Source organism: Ascaphus truei, chromosome 6 (assembly GCF_040206685.1).
Source record: "Ascaphus truei isolate aAscTru1 chromosome 6, aAscTru1.hap1, whole genome shotgun sequence".
Classification (NCBI taxonomy): domain Eukaryota; kingdom Metazoa; phylum Chordata; class Amphibia; order Anura; family Ascaphidae; genus Ascaphus; species Ascaphus truei.
The window spans coordinates 66,699,761-66,724,989 of NC_134488.1; the positions used below are offsets into that span (position 1 = coordinate 66,699,761).

Below are 25,229 nucleotides of genomic sequence, written 5' to 3' on the forward strand. Positions count from 1 at the left end.
CATCTTTGCTGCAGACACTTCCTAAGACGTGACTGGACCACAATTACCGATTGTTTCAAATGTTCATACTGCTTCCTTTGTAGTTGCATTCTCCACATTGATTGGAGAAGGCAAGCTGCTTTATTTTAGCAAGAAAGCTAGTGAGTTTTCATTCCTCAGTAAGCAGCCTGTATGACGAGTGGTGCGGAGAGTTTTTCGCAGGTACCTACCTCTCTCCAATCTTCCTTGCATGAGCGCTCAGCCATATTTCTGGAGGGTTAGCACTCTTCTCTTCTTTCTTTCAGAGTCTGCTCTTATCTGAGAGAGTTGCAATAGCAGACACAGGGATTTGCTCTTTTGCTGGTGAAGACCGCCCTCTTCTTCTACCAGTGCTAACTGTACTTCCAACTTTCCTTGTTGAAGTTGTTGCTTCTCCTTTACTTCTTTGTGAAGCTTCTCTTCTCTTTTACTGCCTTGATCTGTCAGATATGAAACCTCCTCGGTCAGGTTTCTATTCTTTCTTTCCACAGTCTCTATAACTCTCAGGGCCCTCTCGTAGTTCCCCTTCCATTTACACACTTCTTCTGAACCTCCTCATACCTCTGCTTCCTGTCAGCAATAACTTCGTCAGAGCAACTCTGTTTCTTGACCATGTCGGTAATAATGGCGTTTGCCATCTTCAGCTCAGTCATCAGGTATTCGAAGTCACTACATAAGCGACGCTTGGTGTTCATCACAGTCCTACAGTCAAAGGCGAGTGTGAGCAGACCACTCTGTAGCTCGGCATTAGCTTCTACCTCCTTTTCCAATCGTTCACGGAGGAGATTACAGCCATGTCTCACAGTTTGCAGGACATCTTCAGGGCAGGTCAAGGGATCGTCACTTATTGCTTCCGGCTCCGCTTCCCTGGTATTGTTTGTTGAGGGTTTCTCACCGTCATAACCAGAGAGGCACCACTTTGGGGTACACGCCTTGGGCCCTATGAAGATTTACCGCCATTCCTGGAATGAATCTTCCATACACTCTATGCTGCAAAACATCTCTGCCTCCTTCTGATGTCACACGGTCATCTGCGGACATGTCCACAAGTTCGACGGTAAGATGAGAACATCTATTCTTTTTCTACCTTTTTGCTTTGGACGACTCTGTCCCATCAGGGATACTGGCGTCTCCTTCTTAGGTGCTATTACAGTGGTTGTCTATGTATATGCTAGAACCCCAGTTGGTAGTTCTACAGGTGGACAGACTTCCTTTGTAGAGTTTGTAGCTCTTACAGGTGTCTCCGTACTCTTTATTTTTCTTAGCGGCCGTTTTAAAAACCTATTTTTTTTCTTTTCTTCGCACACATGGTGGGGTAGAGTTTGATCACAGAGTCAGTACCTTGTGTGAATCACCGTCTGTCGCAGTCCCCCCAGTGAGATTGTGGCGTTGTGGCTTTCTCCAGCGCAGTGTAGCTTTCCTGCCTGGATGCTTTCCTGCCCTTTAATTCAGGTCACTTCTGTAAGTAGCTCTTTTGTCCTTGCTTTTGTTACTCAAGCTGTTGCAGGAACTGTAGGCAAACAAAAGAACAACTATTTTTCCGGACGGTTTCCGGGGCCCCTTTTAAATTCAACGGCTTCCTTTCATCCCACCTCTAACACCATATGTAGGAGATGAGCGCAGAGGTATAACCAAGAAGACATAGATTTGGGGGAAATAAACATTGGCTTTTATTTAGTCCAATGAGGTATCTGTTATCAGGGGCTCTTCCCATCAGTCCGGGTCTTCGTTGGTGTCTGTGGGGTGCACCTTCTTGTTGGTTCCATGGACCGCTGTGTCCTGGAATAGAGTCTGGTTCCTTTTGATCTCTCTCTGATCAGCACCCACCTCCCATGTACTAGAGCGATCCCTTGCAGTTTAAACATGGGGCTTTCCTACATGACTGTTGAGCCAGATGGAGACTGGCTAATTGTCTGTAGCTTAAATTAACCAGCTCCCTGCTGGACTCATCAACCAGATACAGGCTTTCTGTTTGGAGCCCTATTAGACGGGAGTTAAGGCCCTATCACACTCCCCCATCTCCATAATAGGGCAATAAGGCACTCTGGAATTGGGCCACCATTCATGATACAACCCCAAGGTGTTGTGCGAGTTGCCTTGTTTTTAGGGGATAGGAGATCAGTGGCGCTTGTGTTATGTGTGAGCAAGTGACACGTGGATGTTAAAGTCGCCTTTGCACTGCGGATGTGACTACAGCTTCATAACGCTCAGTCTTTGTTTGTGGTTGTACCACGGGCGTCGAGAGATGTAGGGGCAGGAAGTCAGGTAACAATGAGAGAGAGAAAGAGTTAGAGACAAAGTGAAAGGCAGGGAGGCAGAGAAGGCGAGAGGCAGAATTATATAGAGAGAAGAAAGGAGAGAAGAAAACCAGTGGGAGACTGAGAAAACGATTAGGAGAAAGAAAGAAAGAAAGAAAGAAAGAAAGAAAGACAGGAAGAGAGGGAGAAAGAGCATAAGAGGAAGGGAAGGAGTCACAATATATGAGATAAGGAGGGAAATAGATACAGTACAAAGAGATACAGTACAGAGAAATATAGAAACACAGAAAGTTAGAGTGAGTTATGAATAGATAGAGGGACACAGAGCAAGAGAGGGAGAGACAAGTTAGAAAGAAGGGGAGAAAACTGAAGATAAATATAAGTGGGAGTAGAGACGACATCGGAGCGATGAAGATCACAAGCTAATCTGAGAGATTTCTCCACAACGTCTCCACTCACAGGTACATCTTCTTCTCATGTCCACAAATACAAACCCCATAGCATGTCCATTCAAGGACACATGCATGCATCTCTTGTTCTATGCCCCCTACCCTCTTATCCAAAGACCCTCAATCTTATATGGCATGGGTCGTATTTGTAATGTCTTGTGTCCAGTCCTCCTATGACCTGGGTCGATCCCCTTACAACCACCTTTGTCCCATCCTATAACTTAGCCTCTTGGCTGCCCCCTCTTATGACCTGTACTCTCTCTTCTGCTGTCCTCCATCATATAACCCCATTTCACTTATCCTATGACCTGTGTCCTCTCTCCTCCTGCCCCCTTTCTATAGCCCCTTCTCTCCCCTCTTATATCCTGAGCTTTGTTTTCTCCTATCCCCCTATTATGACCCCATCTCCCGCCTCTTATGGCCTGAGTCCTCTTTTCTACTGTCCCCCTCCTATAACTCCGTCCCCCTTTATATGACTTGTAACCTCTCTTTTCTTACCCCTCCTTGCCCTGTTTCCCTTTCACAAACAGTTTGCTCAGTGTGGCCTCATTACAATATAAGATGGCATTCGCCTCTGTCAGCGCTTCCTCTGATTCTTCTCATGAAATGGCTGAACAAAAAGCACTTTTGACACCTACAGTTTTGTGGATTCCACCTGAACATGGTATCACTTACCCATTTACCTGTACCAAAGGGGCCACAACCAAGGGAATATCACCCCACCCAGAACAGATCCCCCAACTGAACCTCAGAGGCTAAAGTGTATGTTTAAGAGCGCATTCTATCAGTCTACGAGGACACGTCATTTCTTATAAAGGGTATCCTGTCAATGTCTATGAGGATAAATCATTTCTTGTAGATGGCGTTTCCTATAAAAGTTTATCCGGACTAATCATTTCTCGTAGAGGGGGTTTCCCCATGATAGTCTAAGGGAACAAATATTTTTTGGGCAGTAGGGGGGATCCAATCAAAGTCATTATTTTTTTAGAGGGGGGTCCAGGTAAAGGAGTGTTGTTGAGGAGCGCTGCCCATGAGAAAAATATTGACATTCGTTGCATGCACTGACTGGTTCTCTGTAATGTTAGGAGCCTCAGTGTTGCTGTGGTCCTTGGGTACCTCCTCACTGTGGAGGTCTCTGTGTCTGTAGGTATCATGGGGTGCGCCTGCAGCTCTGAGTATGAAGATGACTGGATAGAAAACTTTGATGTGTGCGAGCACTGCAATCTGCCCACGGAAAGGAAAGCTCAGGTCAGTACTGCTCGCCCAGACGGGGAGGAGGTGGGGGAGAGGGTGGAAGACAGAGCAAGAGCTGCCAGGTGAGTGAGGGGCTCTGCTCGGAATCATGCAGAGAAGGCCCATCCAAGACACATACTGGAAAACTCAAGGCGGGTCCTATTATGTTGGGAGTCACAGGCACCGGAGCCATAGAGACTCCCAAGTTCCCAGTTGGGGGGGAAACATATTGACTTGTGTGTACAATAAACATAGCATTAGTTATGTCTGGATCTGATCTACACACACTTTATTTAGAGGGTAGATCTGACCTCAGAGAGTGAGACACTACTGAAGTCTACAGATCATTGAGAAGGGTCTGTTCCAATACACAAGACTGACTTCCAATGAGTTAGACTGCCCTCCAGTACATTAGACTGTCCCCCAATGATTGAGACAGCTCAGTCAATGAGTGAGACTGCCCCCCAATGAGAGAAATTGTCCTCAATGAGAGAGACTACCCTCTCCAATGAGTAAGACTGCCCCCAAATGAGAGAGACTGCTCCGCCAATGAGTTAGACTACCCTCCAACATGAGACTCAGTCCTAATGAGTCTCACTCCCATTGGGACAATGTGTGACCAACGAGTGTTTAATGGACTGCCTGTGTGTCTCCCTCTCAGATTACCACAAGTTATGATGTTCAGGACCCCCTGGTGTCATACGAGGGTGAAATCCCACCCAGCTCCCCTCTGCACGGTAAGCGGAGAAGTTAGAGGGAAGCCCCCCCACCTATCAGCATTGAAAGGGTTAAAGCAGAAATCACAGTAAAAGAGATTCACAAACAGAGTTTTTGGCTAAAAATATAAACTCAGTTTTAATTGTGCTTGTGTGCTAAGATCAAATTTGCCCATCATCCCCAGCTGTGTCAAAAATGATTATTTTCATTTGTTTTTGTGCACAGAAACGGACATACGGAGATGTAAATGGTATTTATTTAAAAAAAAAAACAATTCTTTTTTTGTGTTCGCCACAAAATTCATTTTAAAAAAGTGCCTCAAAATCATCCGGTAACTTCAACTTGGCGTAAAAGCCGAGATGACTCATAGCACAGAACTTGCTATGTATAATTTTGTTATATAGGTTAAAAAAAAAATTATTACTGTATATTCACAGCATGGCTATTTAAAATAATATAACACTAATAATTGATATTTATTAATAGTGGTTATAAAAGCAATGCGTCAACATTTATTTCAAAGGCACAAACTATGCGCCCTATGTGTGAATTCTTTATACATTTATTATATCTATTGAAGGTTTGTATCACTTTTTAGCACTGAAATTTTTCCGCACAAACAAATGTCAAATAAAATCTTAGTCCGTGGGCTGTCATTATATCCTTTGCACTGCGAAAACGATTCATCTTTTTTTTTCCCGTCGACTTTGCTAAATGACATTATTAGCGTTTCATCCGAAATCTGCAAATCCAGAACTTCCGCTATATAGATCGGAAGTTAGGCTTAAAATTGCTTAAATGTCTAACATTTTGCAGCAGATACATCTGAACAGTAAGTAGTTTTTAAAAAAAATGGAAGGTAATTACTATTTAACTACAATATAAAGAATAAAAATGCTGGTGTCAAAGTGCAACAACAGCAATTCAAGTAAGTGTGTGCAATGCTTTAATCTCCTGGAGTCCCCGCCTAACATCTACTTATTCTCCTCCATGCACCAGCTTCTGTAGGGACAGCAGAGGGGACACTCAGGGGACACGATGCCTTAAACCAGGGGTTCTTAACTCCAGGCCTTAAGACCCGCCAACAGGTCAGGTTTTCAGGATATCCCTGCTTCAGTACAGGTGGCTTAATCAGTGCCTCAGTCGGAGACTGCACCACCTTTGCTGAAGCAGGGATATCCTTAAGGACTGGAGTTGAGCACCCCTGCATTAAACCCTGGGATCTGCCCTGTAGCTTAGCATGTGCTACCAAGCTTCCCTTACCTGTGCATGTGTCTTCATTAATGTTGCTGCACTGCATTATGGGTCATGCATTGTGCCATTCTGCTCATTGACCCTTTCTGTGCCAGTCCCTTGCGCAGAGCTGCACTCCCCTAGGCCAGGGGTGCTCAACTCCAGTCCTCAATGCCCCCAACAGGTCAGGTTTTCAGGATATCCCTACTCAGCACAGATGGCTCAATCAGTGGCTCAGTTGAAGACTGACCCACCTGTGCTGAAGTCTTGAGGTCTGGAGTTGCGCACCACTGCCCTAAGAATTAAAGAGCCTCAGAGATAAGGTTGCCAGGTGTCCAGTATTGAACCGGACTGTCCTGTATTTGGAAACTATGCCCAGTAAGAAATTAGAGGTGATACTGGACTTGTATTACCTCTCTGGACATAGTAACCTGACTGGCTTGGGGGGCCATGGGATTTCCTCGAGCTGGGAGGGAGCATGGCTGTTGCTAGGGGGCTGGGCAGCTTCCTTCATCATTACTGGCTTCTGGGTAATGCATCCAATCAGGAGGAGGTGTCAGGGCCCTGGAGGTGGAGCGAGGAGAAACAGCATGGAGAGGGGAGTGTAGGTGTGTGTGTCTCTAGCGCGTGTGTGTCTCGAGCATGCGTGTGTCTCGAGCATGCGTGTGTGTCTCGAGCATGCGTGTGTGTGTTGAGCGTGTCGCGCCTTTCACCATTGTGTCCAGTATATTTGGAGAAGCCACCTGGCAACCCTACTCAGAGCAGATCAGCACACATGTTAATATAGATATCACAGTCCCATTCTCCTGCACAATCTCTGCTCTCTTCCCATTTCTGGTCCCGGCCTCCGAACCTCCGCAGCTGTTATGTTCTCAGAACTGCTCTCGCTCTGAGACACCGTCACTCAATTGTGTGGACACAGAAATATGACCCAAAGATTTCTTCATCCTGCCACAAACCTCAGGGCTGCACACAGTGACACCAGAAACTAACACAAGAGGATGGGCGGTGACAGAGAGGGACTGGCCAGTGACAGAGAGGACGACGGGCGGTGACAGGGAGGGACAGCGGCCAGTGGCAGGAACAGACCAGTCAGTGACATACAGGGACACCAGCCAATAACAAAGAGGGTCACCAGAGAGTGACAGAGAGGGACACCAGCCAATAACAGAGAGGGACACCAGAGAGTGACAGAGAGGGACATAAGAGTGACAGAGAAGGATACCAGAGAGGGACAGCAGACACTGATAGAAAAGGGACACCAGAGAGTGACAGAGAGGGACCCAGAGATGGACACCAGACAGTAACAGAGAGGGACACCAGACACTGACAGAGAGGGAAACCAGAAAGTGACAGGAAGAGACACCAGGAAGTGTCAGAGAGGGAAATCAGACAGTGACAGAGAGGGACACCAGACAGTGACAGAGAGGGACACCAGACAGTGACAGAGAGGGACACCAGGCAGTGACAGAAAGGGACACCAGAGAGGGACACCAGACAGTGACAGAGGGAGACACCAGGCGGTGACAGAAAGGGACATCAGACAGTGACAGAAAGGGACACCAGAGAGTGACAGAGAGGGACACCAGAGATGGACATCAGACCATAACAGAGAGGGACATCAGACAGTGACAGAAATGGACACCAGACAGTGACAGAGAGAGACACCAGGAAGTGACAGAGAGGGACATCAGACAGTGACAGAGAGGGACACCAGACAGTGACAGAGAAGGAAATCAGACAGTGACAGAGAGGGACACCAGATAGTGACTGAGAGGGACATCAGATAGTGACAGAGAGGGACACCAGATAGTGACTGAGAGGGACATCAGATAGTGACAGAGAGGGGCAAGAGAGGGACATCAGACAGTTACAGAGAGGGACACTAGATAGTTACAGAGCGGGACACTAGATAGTTACAGAGCGGGTTCCTGAACTTCACACTGAATAACTCGTTAGGTGTCAGATGGAAGCCACCTCATTATCGTGCCACTTACACAAGAAGCTGTTGCATGATCTTTGCATGTCAGATAGAGACTACTCTTTATCACGCACACCCAATGTGTATTCACACAGCTTATTAATGAGTGTGCAGACACGCCTGTGCAACGTGCTCCTGGTCCTGCACACATACATGTAACACGCTCCTTCCTGGTCCTGCACACATATGTAACACGCTGCCTGTCCTGCACACATATACGTAACACACTGTTTGTGCTGCAGATAACCTGGTGGTCGCCTTGTACAATTATGAGCCGGCCCATGAAGGTGACCTTGGATTCCAGGAAGGTGACAAGCTGCGCATCCTGGAGAAGTGAGTGATGTGTCAAACAGCAGGTCCCCACAGCATGTCACACGGGATGTCCCCACAGCATGTCACACGAGAGGTCCCCACATCATGTCACATGGGAGGTCCCCACAGCATGTCACACAAGAGGTGCCCACATTATACCACACGAGAGGTCCCCACATCATGTGACATGGGATGTCACACGGGAGGTCCCCACAGCATGTCACACAGGAGGTCCATGAAGGTGACCTTGGGTTCCAGAAAGGTGACAAGCTGCGCATCCTGGAAAGTGAGTGATTTGTCATATGGGAGGTCCCCACATCATGGGACAGGGGAGGTCTCCACAGCATGTCACACGGGATGTCCCCACAGTATGTCACATGGGAGGTCCTCACATCATGTCACAAGGGATGTCCCCAGATCATGTCACACAGGAGGTCCCACATCATTTGACACAGGAGGTCCGCACATCATGTGACACGGGAGGTCCCCACATCATGTCACATGGGAGGTCCCCACATCATGTCACACAGGAGGTCGCCACATCATGTCACACGGGAGGTCCCCACATCATGGGACAGGGGAGGTCTCCAGCGCATGTCACACGGGATGTCCCCACAGTATGTCACATGGGAGGTCCTCACATCATGTCACAAGGGATGTCCCCACATCATGTCACACAGGAGGTCCCACATCATTTGACACAGGAGGTCCGCACATCATGTGACACGGGAGGTCCCCACATCATGTCACAAGGGAGGTCCCCACATCATGTCACACAGGAGGTCGCCACATCATGTCACACGGGAGGTCCCCACATCATGTGACACACGAGATCATGTGACACGGGAGGTCCCCACATCATGTTACATGGGAGGTCCCCCCGGCATGTCATACGGGAGGTCAGCACATGTCACACAGGAGGTCCCGAGATCATGTTACACGGGAGGTCCCCACATCATGTTACACGGGAGGTCCCCATATCATGTTACACGGGAGGTCCCCCCGACATGTCATACGGGAGGTCGCCACATGTCACACGGGAGGTCCCCAGATCATGTGATACGGGAGATCATGTGACACGGGAGGTCGCCACATCATGTCACACGGGAGGTCCCCACATCATGTGACACGGAGATCATGTGACACGGGAGGTCCCCACATCATGTCACACGGGAGGTCCCCACATCATATCACACGGGAGGTCGCCCCATCATGTCACACGGGAGGTCCCCACATCATGTGACACGGGAGATCATGTGACACGGGAGGTCGCCACATCATGTGACACGGGAGGTCCCCACATCATGTGACACGGGAGATCATGTGACACGGGAGGTCCCCACATCATGTCACACGGGAGGTCGCCACATCATGTCACACGGGAGGTCCCCACATCATGTGACACGGGAGATCATGTGACATGGGAGGTCCCCACATCATGTGACATTGGAGATCATGTGACACGGGATGTCCCCACATCATGTCACACGGGAGGTCGCCACATCATGTCACACGGGAGGTCCCCACATCATGTCACACGGGATATCATGTGACATGGGATGTCCCCACATCATGTGACATGGGAGGTCCCCACATCATGTGACACGGGAGATCATGTTACACGGGAGGTCCCCACATTTCCCTGATAAATACTTTTTCTGTTTTATCCTGAAAAGTAACATTTTTGATCAATAATCTCCCTATGTATTACTCTGATCAATAATCTCCCTATGTATTACTCTGATCAATAATCTCCCTATGTATTACTCTTATCAATAATCTCCCTATGTATTACTTTGATCAATATTCTCCCTATGTATTACTCTGATCAATAATCTGCCTATGTAGTATCCTAATCAATCAGATCTCTTCCTGATCAAAATGATACCTATGTAATAACTTTTTTAAATTAATAATAATAACTTTATTTCATATAGCGCTTTTCTCCCAATGGGACACACAGCGCGTTACAATGACAGTACAGTGCGCAGTACGCAGCACGCAGGAATGTTACAGACACAGACGCTGCCCAGATGATTTTAAAATCTCTGTTTTTGGTGCCTGAGGCACAGGGAGTTAAAGTGACTTGATTCAAGCTGAAACATTTCCCTGTATCTGCCGTCACAGGCACTAAACCTCACACTGTCACTGTCCTGTCTTATTGTACAGCACTTAGGGTGGAGAGTTCCCTTGCAGGGTGATTTTTATAAGATAATGTCCTTGTCATTGCTTGTGATGAGTGCTGTCACTCCCCAGGCAGGCTGTCAGTGTCACAGTGTCACAGTGTTTATGGCTCAAACCTTGTCCCCTGCAGGCTCGGTGAGTGGTGGAAGGCTCAGTCGCTTTGCACAGGACAGCATGGATTTATACCGTATAACTTTGTGGCTGCCTTAAACACCCTGGAACCTGAGCCGTGAGTATCCGAAGACAGGGGGGGGTCTGAAGAGAGACATGAGTATGAAGATAGACATGAGTATGAAGATAGACATGAGTATGAAGATAGACATGAGTATGAAGAGAGTGACATCAGTATGGAGAGAGAGTGACATGCATATGGTGAGAGACAGAGAGAGAGCGAGAGACATGAGTATGAAGAGAGACATGAGTATGGAGAGAGAGACATGAGTATGGAGAGAGAGAGAGACATGAGTATGGAGAGAGAGAGAGACATGAGTATGGAGAGAGAGAGAGACATGAGTATGGAGAGAGATGAATATGGAGAGAGAGACATGAATATATACAGAGAGCGGGAGATGAGTTTGGAAAGATAGAAAGAAATATGAGTGTGCTGAGACAGGCTGTGCACCTAGCTAGTTATTCCTAAGGCTTGTAATATAGTATGCGCTGGTGCGCCTGCGGGCGCGGCGTTGCGCATGCATGTGGCACGCACATTTAGTTTCTATGTTGCAAGCGGTGACGTGCGCGGCTAGGGGGCGTGGCTCTGACGTTACAGTGTTAGGCCGTGCTGTGATTGGCTCGCAGCGTCACTTGGCACGGCAGCAGTGCGAAAATATAAATTTCTTGTATTTGCTCTGATCTGCCGCACCACCACTCACGGCCGCGCACGCACCTCAACTGTAGCAACGCCAGCCTCACATAGTCAATTATCATTGGCGCGCGCACTATATTACAGGCCTAACACACGGCGTGGCTGGGGCGTTACGAGGAGAGGGCTGATCACACACCTGACATGCTGGTTTAGAGCCGTAGAACTTATTCAAACAAAGAAAAAGGGAAACATTATAGTTTGGAGTCGGGTGTTTCCTCCCAACTGCACGATCGCAGTCTCATGAATGATGAATGGTGTCTGTGTGAGGTTTGGGAGTATCACCTCCTCATATCATGGAGAGAAGAATTAGAGATACTATTATCAGTGTCAGGGCTGGTATAATACAGTCTGACAAGGTCTATCGCAGATGTGTTAAGAACTGAAATACTCAGGATATTTCCGTAGTGACATACTGTACAGCTTGTCATTATATGGGGAACAGTCCCTGCATGAGACACACACACATACACACTCATACGCATCCACATACAGTACACTCAGACACGGTGCATCCTGGCACATACACACACACTGTATCCTGACACACACACACTGTATCCTGGCACATACACACACTGTATCCTGGCACGTACACACACACACATTCTGCATCCTGGCACATACATACACACACACATTCTGCATCCTGGCACACACACACACACACATTCTGCATCCTGGCACATACATACACACGCAGACATTCTGCATCCTGGCACATACATACACACACATTATGCATCTTGGCACATACACACACACACACACACACACACACACACACACACACACACACACACACACACACACATTCTGCATCCTGGCACATACATACACACACTGTATCCTGGCACATACACACTCTGCATCCTGGCACATACATACACACAGACACACTGCATCCTGGCACATACACACACACAGTGTATCCTGGCACATACATACACACACATTCTGCATCTTAGCACATACATACTGTAGGCGGACGCTCACAGAGGTATGCAAGGGAGACTGATTATAGTGAAATTAAATAAGCCTTTTATTGCGCCTGTTTCCTTAACATCAGGAAACCATCCAAACAAGGGGTAAACAAAGCTTCTATTCACTTGGGAGTATTTCTAGTGAAATACTATGCAGTTCACAACTCCCTTAGATAAGCATGTCTCCCAGCCCCAAACATATAGCATGAAATGAACAGATATAAAAAGTCTTGTAAATAAAAGTCTTATCTGTTCCTTGTGGTTTGGAGGGAAAATCTTCTCTGTCCCTGGTTCAGCTCCCTTGTCTTCAGGGTTTGTCAGCATTCAGGTTTAGAAGTTTCCCCTGTGTCTTGAAAGCAGCTCCGCTGTTTCTTCTGGCAGGGCTCAAGACAAGTGTCTCCAAGTTCAGCTCAGGTGTGAGCTAAGGAGTCTCTCTTCCTGTCTCAAAAGACAGGCTTTTCTAAGCCATCTAATCAGGCAGGTGGTGTTTGTTAATTGACTACCAGCAGTTAACCACCACACTGCTGGATTAGAGGCACATTACCTGAACAGGGATAACTCCCCTGTTACACATACACACACACATTCTGCAATTTGGGGCATATGGTACACTGCATCCTGGCACATACATACTGTACACACAGTGTATCCTGGCATTCTGCATCTTGGCACATACATACACACACACATTCTGCAATCTGGGGCATACGGTACATACACACACTGCATCCTGGCACATACATACACACACACACACACACACACACACACACACACACACACACACACTGTATCCAGGGACACACACACTCTGCGTCTTGGCACATATATACATACACACATTCTGTATCTTGGCACATACATGTACACACACTGTATCCTGGCACATACATACACACACACTGCATCCTAGCACATATATACACACACTCTGTATCCTGGGACACACACACACTGTGCATCCTGGCACACCGATAAACACACACACTGCATCATGGCACACGCATGTACTTGCACACATACACACACACTGCATCCTGGTATACAGACATACACACTCTGCATCCTTGCTCATACATGCACACACACTGCTTCATGGGGGACACACACAGTTGCGTACACACTGCTCACACAGCCTGTTCTGCCTCAGATGGTTCTTTAAAGATCTTGGTCGGAAAGACGCAGAACGTCAGCTTCTCATCCCAGGAAATGAGCAAGGATCCTTCCTCGTGCGAGAGAGCGAGACCAACAAAGGTAACACGTCCCAGGGAGAGAGTGGGAGCCACACACGGCACCTCGTACTACTCTCTCCCCTCACACACGGCACCTCGTACTGCTCTCTCTCTCTCCCCTCACACACGGCACCTCGTACTGCTCTCTCTCTCCCCTCACACACGGCACCTCATACTGCTCTCTCTCTCCCCTCAGTACCTTATCTCTTCTTTTTACCCTCTCTACCTCCCGTTTCAGCGCGCTCTCTCTTCTCTCCCTCCTGGCAGTTCACCCTGTGTCAGTGCCCACTCTCAACTCTCCTACATTGCTTTCTACCCCTGTATCAGGGCCCTCTTTCCTCCTGTCTCAGTGCCCACTCGCCTCTCTCCCCTTCTCAGAACCCGCTCCCTCTCTCCCTGTCTTGGTGCACGCTCTCCTCATCTCATTTCCCTCTCTCCCCCTGACTCACTACTCTCACCCCCCCTTATTCAGTGCCCTCTCTTCCCTCTAACCCCCAGGCTCGTACTCTCTCTCGGTGAGGGATCTAGATCAGAATCAGGGTGAGGTGGTGAAACATTACAAGATCAGGAATATGGACAATGGTGGATTCTACATCTCCCCGCGCATCTCGTTCAACGCACTGCAGGAGCTAGTGCAGCATTACTCAAGTGAGAAGGGGGCATGGGGCATGAGAGGGGAGCATGGGGGACTGAGGCAACCAGCTCATAGGTCATCCAAGGTCATGGTGTTGTCACAAGTTACAGAATTGTCTAGGGCTCACAGGCCAGCGAATCAACATGGCAGTCATGATAGGACTATGCTGTGATCACCAGGCTCACAGGTCAGATGGTCGCTTTTGGGTCACATCTCAGAGCCCTTCATTAAGGAGTTTGGATGTCACAAGTCAGCGAGTGGTCCTGAGGTGACAAGTCAGAGGGTTTTCATGAGGGCACAGGTCAGAGGGACCCCTGAAGTCACATGTCAGAGGCTCGTCCTGGGCACAGGAATGTCCTGGGTCACAGGTCAGAAGGTTCCACTGAGCTGACAGGCCACCTGGATGTCCTGAGGTCCCAGTTCAGAAAGTCATATTTTGTGTCCCACCCAGATTCCTCGGATGGGCTGTGCACCTTCCTGAAGGAGCCCTGTCTGACCCAGCGCCCACAGAAACCATGGTGGGGCGACGAGTGGGAGATCTCCCGCACCAAGCTGCAGCTCATCAGGAAGCTCGGAGCCGGACAATTCGGGGAGGTGTGGATGGGTGAGTGCTCTCTCTAGGAGGTGTAGGTGGGTAAGTGCTGTATCTTCAAAGTGTGGGTGGGTGGGTGAGTGGTCTCTCTCTCTGGGAGGTGTAGGTCTCTCACGTGATCTCTCTGGGAGGTGTGAATGGGTGTGGGCTCTCTCTCATTGAAGTGTGGTTGGGTTAGTGCCCTCACTAGGAACTGTGGGTGGGTAAGTGCCATCTCTCCAAGGTGTGGGTGGATGGGTGAGTGCTCACTCACTCTCTGGGAGGTGTGGGTGGGTGAGTGCTCTCTCTCCCTGGGAGGTTTGGATGGGTATGGGTAGGTAAGTGGTGTGTGTGGGTAAGTGCTGTCTATTGATGGTGTGGGTGGGTGCGGTGCTCTCTCTCTGGTTGGTGTGAATGGGTATGTTTCCTCATTGGGAGGTGTGGGTGGATAGGTGTCCTCTCTGGGAGGTGTGGGTGGGTGAGTTCCCTCTCTGGGAGGTGTCGGTGGGTGAACTCTCGGTCTCTCTCTGGGAGATTTGGATGGGTATGGGTAGGCAAGTAGTGTGGGTGGGTAAGTGCTTTCTCTTTGACGTTTGTGTGGATAAGTGCTGTCTCTTCATGGTGTGGATGAGTGCTCTCTCTTTCTCTCTCTCTCTCTGGGAGGTGTGAATTTGTAAGTGTCCTCCCTGGGAGATGTGGGGGGATAGGTGTCCTCTCTGGGGGGTTGTGGGTGGGTGATTTCCCTTGCGGTGAGGTGTTAATATGTGAGTGGTTGAGTAAATGTCCTCTCTTAGAGGTGTGGTTGAGTAAGAGTCGTCTCTGGGAGGTGTGGTTGAGTAAGTTTCCTCTCAGGGAGGTGTGGTTGAGTAAGTGTCCTCTCTGGGAGGTGTGGTTGGGTGTGCCCTCTCTGGGAGGTGTGGGTGGGTGCCCTCTCTTGGAGGTGTGGGTGGTTGAGTGCCCTCTCTGGGAGGTGTGAGTGGTTGAGTGCCCAATCTGGGTGGTGTGGTTGATTAAGTGTCCTCTCTTGGAGGTGTGGGTGGTTGAGTGCCCTCTCTGGGAGGTGTAAGTGGTTGAGTGCCCTCTCTGGGAGGTGTGGTTGAGTAAGTGTCCTCTCTTGGAGGTATGGGTGATTGAGTGCCCTTGCTGGGAGGTGTGAGTGGGTGAATGTCCTGTCCAGGAAGTGTGGTTAAATGTCCTCTATGGGAGGTGTGGTTGGGTTTGTCCTCTCTGGGAAATGTTGGTGGGTGAGTACTCTCCCTGGAAGGTGTGGGCGGGTAAGTGCTTTCTCCCACTGTGAGGTGTCGGTGGGTGAGAGCTCTTTCTCTGGTAGTTGTGGGTGAGTGCTCTTTTTGGTTGATGTGCCCCCTCTAGGAGTTGTGGGTGGGTAAGTCCCCAGGTGTCTCTCTCTGGGAGGTGAGGATGGCTGAGTGCTCTTTCTGGGAGGTGTGGGTGGGTGGGTGCTCCTTCTGGGAGGTGTGGTGGGGTAGTGCCCTGTGCTCACTCTCTGAGAGGTGTAGATGTGTGAGTCTTCTCTCTCTGGAAGGTGTGTATGGCTGAGTGATCTCCCTGGGAAGTGTGGGTGAGTGCTCTTTCTTGGAAGTTGAGTATCTGCTCTAGGATGTGTGGATGGCTGAGTGCTCTCTCTGGGAAGTGTGGGTGAGTGCTCTTTCTTGGAGGCGTGGGTGGGTGAGTGCTCTTTCTGAGAGGTGTGTGTGTGTGGGTGGGTGAGTGCCCTCTTTTCAAGGTGTAAGTGGGTGAGCGCCCTGTCTGGGAAGGGAGGTACACAGTACAGGCAGTACATAGGTAGTTACACAGCACACGGGCAATTACACAGCATATAAGCAGTTATACAACACTGGGGCAGTTACACGGCCCAGCAGCAATTACACAACATAGGGGCAATTTAACAGCACTGAAAACATTATGCCGTACAGGGGCATTATACGGCACAGAGATATAACACACCCTGCTCCCCTACTGATAAGAATCTGCAGCTCACAGGAAATGAAGCCTTGTGGTTTCAGATCTGGGTGAGACATTTCTGTGTACTGTATGTGTGTGAGAAAGACAGTAAGGACTCGGAGCCTACTTACTAATATTATATGTTTTTTACATGTGTGCGGCAACATTTTAGTACCTTCGGAAAATATGTGTGAATGACGACTTCATACAAACGAGACGCATAGTTTGTTGTTTAAAATGAATTAAAATGCATTGCGTCACGTTGAATACCTGAATGATACACTTTAATTAAAAAGAGAATGATGTGTATTTATTCTTTTAGAACTACCGTTATACAGTTGTGTGAAAAAGAAAGTACACCCTCTTTGAATTCTATGGTTTTACATATCAGGACATAATAACAATCATCTGTTCCTTTGCAGGTCTTAAAATTAGGTCCAGCCACAGCATTTCAATCGGGTTGAGCTCTGGACTTTGACTGGGCCATTGCAACACCTTGATTCTTTTCTTTTTCAGCCATTCTGTTGTAGATTTGCTGGTGTGCTTGGGATCCTTGTCCTGTTGCATGACCCAATTTCGGCCAAGCTTTAGCTGTCAGACATATGGCCTCACATTTGACTCTAGAATACTTTGGTATACAGAGGAGTTAATGGTCGACTCAATGACTGCAAGGCTCCCAGGTCCTGTGGCTGCAAAACAAGCCCAAATCATCACCCCTTCATCACCGTGCTTGACAGTTGGTATGAGGTGTTTGTGCTGATATGCTGTGTTTGGTTTTCGCCAAACGTGGCACTGTGCATTATGGCCAAACATCTCCACTTTGGTCTCGTCTGTCCAAAGGACATTGTTCCAGAAGTCTTGTGGTTTGTTCAGATGCAACGTTGCAAACCTAAGCCGTGTTGCCATATTCTTTTTAGAGAGAAGAGGCTTTCTCCTGGCAACCCTTCCAAACAAACCATACTTGTTCAGTCTTTTTCTAATTGTACTGTCATGAACTTCAACATTTAACATGCTAACTGAGGCCTATAGAGTCTGAGATGTAACTCTTGTTTTTTTTGCAATTTCTCTGAGCATTGCACGGTTTGACCTTGGGGTGAATTTGCTGGGACATCCACTCCTGGGAAGATTGGCAACTGTCTTGAATGTTTTCCACTTTTGAATAATCTTTCTCATTGTAGAATGATGGACTTTAAATTGTTTGAAAATGGCCTTATAACCCTTCCCAGATTGATGGGCAGCAACAATTGCTTCTGTAAGATCATTGCTGATGTCTTTCCTCCTTGGCATTGTGTTAATACACACATAAATGCTCCAGACCAGCAAACTGCAAAAACTTCGGCTTTTATAGAGGTGGTCACACTTGCTGGTGATCAATTAATCAAGGGTATTTGATTAGCAGCACATGTCTGCTACTTAGCATCTTAATTCCTATGGAAGCAGTAAGGGTGTACTTAGTTTTCACACATAGCTTCTCCATTTTGGCTTTATTTTTGTTAAATAAATCATGACACGGTGTAATATGTCATGCGTTGTTGTTCATCTGAGGTTGTATTTACCTAATTTTTAGACCTGCTAAGGAACAGATGATTGTTATTATGTCCTGATACAGGTACATAAAACCATAGATTCATAGAGGGTGTATTTTCTTTTTCACATGACTATATATATAAATATACATTATTAGTGTAATAATATTTAGAATAGCCATACTGTGAAAATAATACATTTAGTTAACCTATAATATAATGAAGCATCTGTGCTGTGTCAAATAATAGATTTTTAGATTGATATTGAGCAATTTAATTAATGTACTAACAATTTTTTATGCACTCTCTTTTTTTGGTGACAGAAACAGTATTTTTTAGTACTTACTATTTACATCTGTATGCCTAGCACAGTCCGTTTCTGTGCACCAAAAAATAAACAAAGAAGTTGTTACCGTTAATGGTGCAGGTGAAGACATTTTAGATTAGTACAGAGGTGCTCAACTCCAGTCCTCAAGCCCCCTCAAGAGGTCAGGTTTCCAGGATATCCCTGCTTCAGCACAAGTGGCTAAATCAGTCCCTGCTTCAGCACAGGTGGCTCAATCAGTCCCCGCTTCAGCACAGGTGGCTCAATCAGTTCCTGCTTCAGCACAGCTGGCTTAGAGGCTCAGACTGAGCCTCTGATTGAACCATAATGTGCTGAAGCTGGGAAATCCTGAAAACCTGACCTGTTGTGGGGGCTTGTGGACTGGAGTTGAGCTCCCCTGGATTAGTACATAGGTGCACACAATCGCAATTTAAATTAAATTCCCCTGTGCCAATTTTGCACCAAAAAAAAAAAGCTGAGAGAGAGAGGAGGAGCTTCCACTTCTGGTGTGCGGCGGGGCTCTCTGACGTCAGCGCGCGGTGCACCGGACACTGGGCCAAGCTTACTTCCGCCGTGCTGACGTCAGAGAGCCCCGTCGCACGCCGGAAGCGGAAGCTCGGCGGCGTGGGACAGAAAAAGGAAAGGTCCTGCAGGCAGCTGAGAGTGGAAGCCCAGCCGCAACCGGCAGCAGGGCCTGGCCAGAGGTCGGGGGTAATTTGCAGCGCTGGCCGGGCCCCCCCCCAGCCAGCGGGACTGGGACACCAGCCCCGGCTGTCCCCCCCCTCTTGGCGGCCCTGCTCCTTGTACTTGGAGAAGGTGTTTGCAGAATTCCAGATGCAGTATTTCGGGTGGGCTAGTATGCTATTTTGTAAAGTCTGGGTATGTCACAAGACCCCACATCTCACTGCCATATAGCAGGATAGGCATAAAGATGCTGTGGAATATTTTCATCCAGACTCCTATTGCTGGTTTGAGGTGGTACAGCTGTTTCCTTATTGCATACAATTCTCTGCGGGCCTTCTACTTCATTGTATTTATGGCCAGTTTGAATTTCCCTGATGAGCTGATTATTAGACCAAGGTATGTGTAGCTCGCTGTCTGCTCCAGTGTATTATCATTCAGTGTGAATAGAGATTTGGTTGGATGTTTTTTAGATTTTTTTCTGGAATACCATTATTCTGGTTTTGTCTAGGTTCACAGACAGTGCCCAGGTCTGGCTGGAATGTTCTAGTATCCCAGGTTCTGTTAAAGGCCCTGTTCTGTTGGTAGCAGGAGCAGATCGTCTGCATATAGTTGAGACTTATTCTCCATGCCAGCCCGTGCAGAGGAGGATTCTAGGGCTGCTGCAAGCACATTAATGTATATATTAAATAGTGTGGCACTCAGAATGCAGCCCTGTCTCACTCCACGGCCTTGATGGAAGAAGTCTGTCCTTTTGTTATTTATTTTCACACCGTATTTGTTTTCGGAGTACATGCTTTTGATACTGTCATGTTCTCCCCCCGATTCCGCTCTCTAATATTTTCAGCAATAGACCTGTATGCCAGATGGAGTCGAAGGCCTTTTTAAAGTACACAACGCAAGCAAATATTTTGCCCCTGTTGGTATTGTGGACGTTCTTATTGATCAGGCTGTGTAGGGTGTAGATGTGATCCGTGGTGCGTTGGTTTGCCAGGAAGCCTGTCTGGCTCTTACTCAGTACACTCTGCTCTGTCAGGAAAGTGAGGATTCTGCTGTTCAAGATGCTGTTGAGCAGTTTCCTCTGGGTGCTGCTGACACAGATGCCTCTGTAATTGGATGGGTCCAGCCTGTCTCCTTTCTTGTGGATAGGGGTTACCATTCTTTCTACCCACAGTTCAGGGAAGTAGCCAGTAGTAAGGACCAGGTTGAACATTTTCAGCAGAGCTTCTTGTATAGATGGATTGCTGTACTTCAGCATCTCATGTAGAATGCCATCTGGTCAACTGGCTTTCTTGGTTTTTATTAGTTTTCTCTGGATTGTGATTGGTATGTCCAGGGGGGGTTTGGTTATCTTTTATAATGTTCTCCAGTGTTTATTTGGTGTTTGGTGAGGATTTGTTTTTGTTGTTTCAGGTTTTCTTCTGGGATTTCTTGGTAAAGGTCCTCAAAGTAGTTTTTCCAGATGTTGCCATTCTGAATGGCCAGGTGTCTGTTATTCTGTTTTGTATCCAGATGTTTCCAAGTTTGCCAAAAAGTATTTTCATCCAATGCTTCTTCAATTCTTTCTAGTTTTTTGGCAATGTGGTTTTGTTTTTTCTTCCTTAGGGTGTGCCTGTAGTGCTTTAGGTGTTGGTGGTACCTCATTCGTAGTTCTGTATTGTTTAGGTCTCTGTGTTTTTGGTTGAAATTGTTCGCAGGCTTTTTCTAAGGGTGCTGCATTCCTTATCAAACCATTTTTCTTTGATTTTGGCATTTGTTGTTGGTCTATTAGGGCTAGTTTTTTTCAGGTTTGATTTCTTGCTATTAGATGGAATATTTTGTTGAGATTTCTTACTGCCAGGTTTACACCGTGTTTGTTCTGCTCGTAGTTTGTGTCCTGGAAGCTTTGGAGTAGGATTCCGGCTTCTGAGCTGTTGATTATTTCTGTGTATGTCGCGAGGCACTGTTTTGTCCATTTGTACTTGGCTTTCAGGCTATGAAGGTTGGAGAGGGTTTTTTGCGTTGTGCTTGTTTGGTCTTGTCTCTTAATAAAGAGCAGGGTTTGATTGTGGTCTGATAGGGGTGATGCCGGTGTAACTATGAAAGCACTGATGGCTTGTGATTGCGTAATCTACTACGCTGCTGCCCAGCACAGAGCTGTATGTGTATCTACCCAAAGACTCTCCCCTTGTCAGTCCATTGATAATGTACCGTCCCAGACCGCGACACAGGTTTAGGAGCGCTTTACCATTCTTGTTTATTGCGCTGTCATAGCTGGTTCTTTGGCGTGTCACAGGGCTATGACAGCAAGTGTCATTTCCAAAGATGTAGTTATTTCCATCTGTAGATATGTAGTCCTGTTCTCTGCGTGTTCTGGCGTTGAGGTCTCCACATATCAGCACTTTATCCAGGGTCTGAAAGTGGATTGCCTCTGTCTGGAGGATCTCGAAGATGTCTGGTTTGTAGTATGGGGAGTCGGAGGGGGGATGTTTGCTGCACATAGGTTTGTGTAATTTTGATGGGTGAACATGGAGCCTTTTATTTGTAGCCACAAGCGGGTATCTCCTCTTTTTATTGGGTTTATTTGGCTTTTAAGCCCCTCCTTGTACCATATTATGATTCCTCCTGAATGGTGGCCTCGTTTCACACCTTTGTGCTTATGGACTGGTACTAAGAGCTGCCTATAACCCATAGGTATGAGAGACATCTCCTCTGATTGGATCCATGTTTCGTGGAGGATAAAAATGTCTACGTTCGTCAAATTGTTTATGAAGTCCGGATCTTGTGGTTTAGAACCAAATGCTGACGCATTCAGGCCCTGAATGTTCCAGCTGCTAATTTTAAAAGATCCCATCTTGGATACAGTATAAATGATATATCTCATGCCTTTCAGTGAGCCAATTTGAAAGTGGTTTTTTTTGTTACAAGTCTTTGTTGATACTGTAAATGTGGTTACATTCATTCTTAGCATTTATGTACTTCTCTTTCTCTGCATATAGTGGTGTATGCTTGTTTGTAGTAATGATGTTGGTAGAATTATGCATACTTACATCAGTCTGGTGCAGATAGTAGTGAGCAGTTCCCGGATTTGCTTTAGTTCATTGCTAGCAGTTACTCTGGTTCTGGAGGTTGTTGGTGTGATGCGTTTCTGTGAAGCTGGGTGGTTGTCCCAATGCTGTTGTCAATGTGGGTATCTCTGTGTCTCATGAGATCTGTGTAGTCTGGGTCCATGATGCAGTGTCCTGTCCTGCAGTGGGTATTAATGCTCTCTCTCTCACTCTCTGTATCTCTCTCTCTCTCACTGCTGTATCTCTCTCTCTCTCTCTCTCTCTCTCTCTCTCTCTCTCTCTCTGCTGTATCTTGCTCTCTCTCACCCCACCCCCCTGTATCTCTTTCTCTGTATTGTATGTCTCTGTTATTTCTCACTCTCTCCCCTTTCTCCCACCCCTTCTCACCCCCCCCTCTCTCTTTCTCTCCCCTCTCTCTTTGCTGGCACAGGGTTCTATAACGGGCACAGAAAGGTTGCCATAAAGAGCCTGAAGCAGGGCACCATGTCCCCTGGGGCTTTCCTGGCAGAGGCCAACCTCATGAAGCAGCTGCAGCACCCGCGCCTCGTGCGCCTACATGCTGTGGTCACAGAGGAGCCCATGTATATTGTCACTGAGTACATGGAGAACGGTGAGTGAGGAGAGCAACTCCTGAAGGTAACCTAACTCCTGAGCGGATTCCAATGAGCTCGCTGTATTATATAACGAAACTGAGTATATCCACACTTTCAGACCTTCCTAATGAACACGCTGCATTGTATAATTATCCTGAGTACATCTATACACTGATAATGAACATGCTGCGTTGTATATGGATCTTGAGTATCTCTATACACTGATAATGAACATGCTTCACTGTATAATTATACTGATGATCTGTATACACTTATAATGAACACGCTGCGCTGTATATATTGAGTATTTCTAAATACTGAATGAACAAGCTATGCTGTATAATGACACTGAATAGCTCTATACAGTAATGAACATGTTGTAGTGTATAATAATGACAAGTATCTATATATACTGGCATTTCATAATGAACATGCTGCACTGTATAATTACACTGAGTATCTCTATACACTGATAATGAACATGCTGCCCTGTATAATCATGCAGAGTACTGTACCTCTATACACCTCCAGCTCCTGATAATGAACATGCCATGCTGTATAATGATGTCGACTATCTCTATCGGATAAAAAGGAGGCGGCACTGTATTTTCATGCTGAGTATCTTTAAGCACTTCCACCCCCTTGATGATTAAGGGAATGTTGCCTGTGTGTTGCAGGGAGCCTGGTGGATTATCTGAAGACTGCAGAAGGCCTTAAACTGACTACCTATCAACTTATAGACATGTCAGCACAGGTGAGAAGCGCAGGGGGAGCAGCCAGGAGACACAAGCTCCACCAGGGGGAGGTTTGGAGGATAAGGATCAAATGTCTTATAGTAGACATAAGACAGCTAAAAATGGTAAAAACAATAACTCCCCCCTTCCCCTCTCTCCCCCCTTCCCCTCTCTCCCCCCGTCTCTCTCCCTCTTTATCATCCTCTCTCTCCCTCTTTATCCCCGCCTCTCTCTCCCTCCTTATCCCCCCTCTTTATCCCCCGTCTCTCCACCCCCACCTCTTTCCTTCTTTATCCCCCCTCTTTATCCCCCGTCTCTCCACCCCCACCTCTTTCCTTCTTTATCCCCCCTCTATCTCCCTATTTATCCCCCCACTCTCTCGCTCTCTATTTACCCCCCCCTCGCTATCCCTCTCCTTCTTTACCAACCCCCCCCTCTCGCTCTCCATCCCCTTCCCTCCCAGGTGGCAGAGGGCATGGCATTCCTAGAGCGTAAGAATTACATCCACCGGGACCTGAGAGCTGCTAACATCCTGGTGTCTGAGACTTCAAGATGCAAGATCGCAGACTTCGGACTGGCTCGGGTGATAGAGAACAATGAGTACACGGCTACAGAGGGTAAGAGGGTGTATACATGGAGAGGGGAGGGGTATAAAAGCTCCCAAAAAAGTATAAAGAGGCAAAAAGGTGACATAAATATACGGAGAGATTGAGATAAGCAGGTAAAAAGGGGAGGTTTGTTAAGGAAACTCTTTGGCTCTGATTGGTCTTTGTGCTCTATACCAGCGGTCCCCAACCTTTTACACTGTGTACCCCCTGCTAGAAAGTATTTGTTCTGCGAACCCCTAATTATTAATTATTGTCGCCTACTCACCAGACTATTGCTAATAAAACTGTGTGTCCGATCCCAGGCAGTATAGTGTCCTGAGCTTGTGGGGAGAACACGCTTAATAAGGTCCCCAACTGCACCTCTGTGTGCGAAGACAGAGGCAAAGTCATACCCCATACTGCCACGCGCTGTGGATGCAAAGCATTGTGGAGAGTGACTTTGGAAGTTGCTGCTGTAACAGACATCTATACCACTGTAGCCCCCCTCTGGGAACTACTAAGTAATCTAAGGGGTTAACAGCCTTAATGGGTTAAACGGGTGGGATCACTCTGGTATTGCCCCTCCCATCATATGATGTAGAATGAATTTGTGTAGAAGGAATTGCCACTCCCATGTAGGTCTTGTGACCAGTGATGTCCCTACAGGGAGATAGATGGGTATATAAACTTCCGTCCAATGCTCTAGAAGCAGGTTCCTCAGACTTCAGGTAGAGGGCTGACCATGAGTCCGGTATATATGTTTATTGTTTTCAGTTAAGGAACGTGCCCTATATAGTTAACGCCCATAGTAATGGCGCAAGAATGTTTTCATGCAGAAAGAGGCGTAAGCAAGTGCTCAGCAGAAGTTATCAGAGTAGTTGCTCCGGAGCATAATCAGATCTGCACCAAAGGAAGGTCTATGATAAACTCCTGATCCAAGATGTATGCTGTACACAGCAACAAGATACTGATCCCGTAGAGAGAGCAGTGTGCATCTCCTACATGGGCCCACCTGAGATGTGGCATTATTATTAACGCTATGAAGGAGGTTGACAATCAAACCAATACTAATGAAAACAAGCAAAAGTTCCTCCCCAGCGTAGGAGT

At 47.3% G+C, this 25,229-nt stretch overlaps 1 protein-coding gene across 1 annotated transcript in view; it reads left to right on the forward strand.

The window, feature by feature from the left end:
• The window catches only part of LCK (LCK proto-oncogene, Src family tyrosine kinase), a 43,528-nt gene continuing 18,299 nt past the window's right edge, over positions 1–25,229 (forward strand). The window contains exons 1-11 of the mRNA XM_075604686.1: positions 1–2,737; positions 3,873–3,973; positions 4,620–4,695; positions 8,132–8,222; positions 10,516–10,614; positions 13,381–13,484; positions 13,961–14,110; positions 14,548–14,700; positions 22,639–22,818; positions 23,479–23,555; positions 23,999–24,152. Coding sequence (XP_075460801.1) covers positions 3,878–3,973; positions 4,620–4,695; positions 8,132–8,222; positions 10,516–10,614; positions 13,381–13,484; positions 13,961–14,110; positions 14,548–14,700; positions 22,639–22,818; positions 23,479–23,555; positions 23,999–24,152 — 1,180 coding nt within the window. The 5' untranslated portion in view covers positions 1–2,737; positions 3,873–3,877. The remainder of the gene's footprint in view (positions 2,738–3,872; positions 3,974–4,619; positions 4,696–8,131; positions 8,223–10,515; positions 10,615–13,380; positions 13,485–13,960; positions 14,111–14,547; positions 14,701–22,638; positions 22,819–23,478; positions 23,556–23,998; positions 24,153–25,229) is intronic.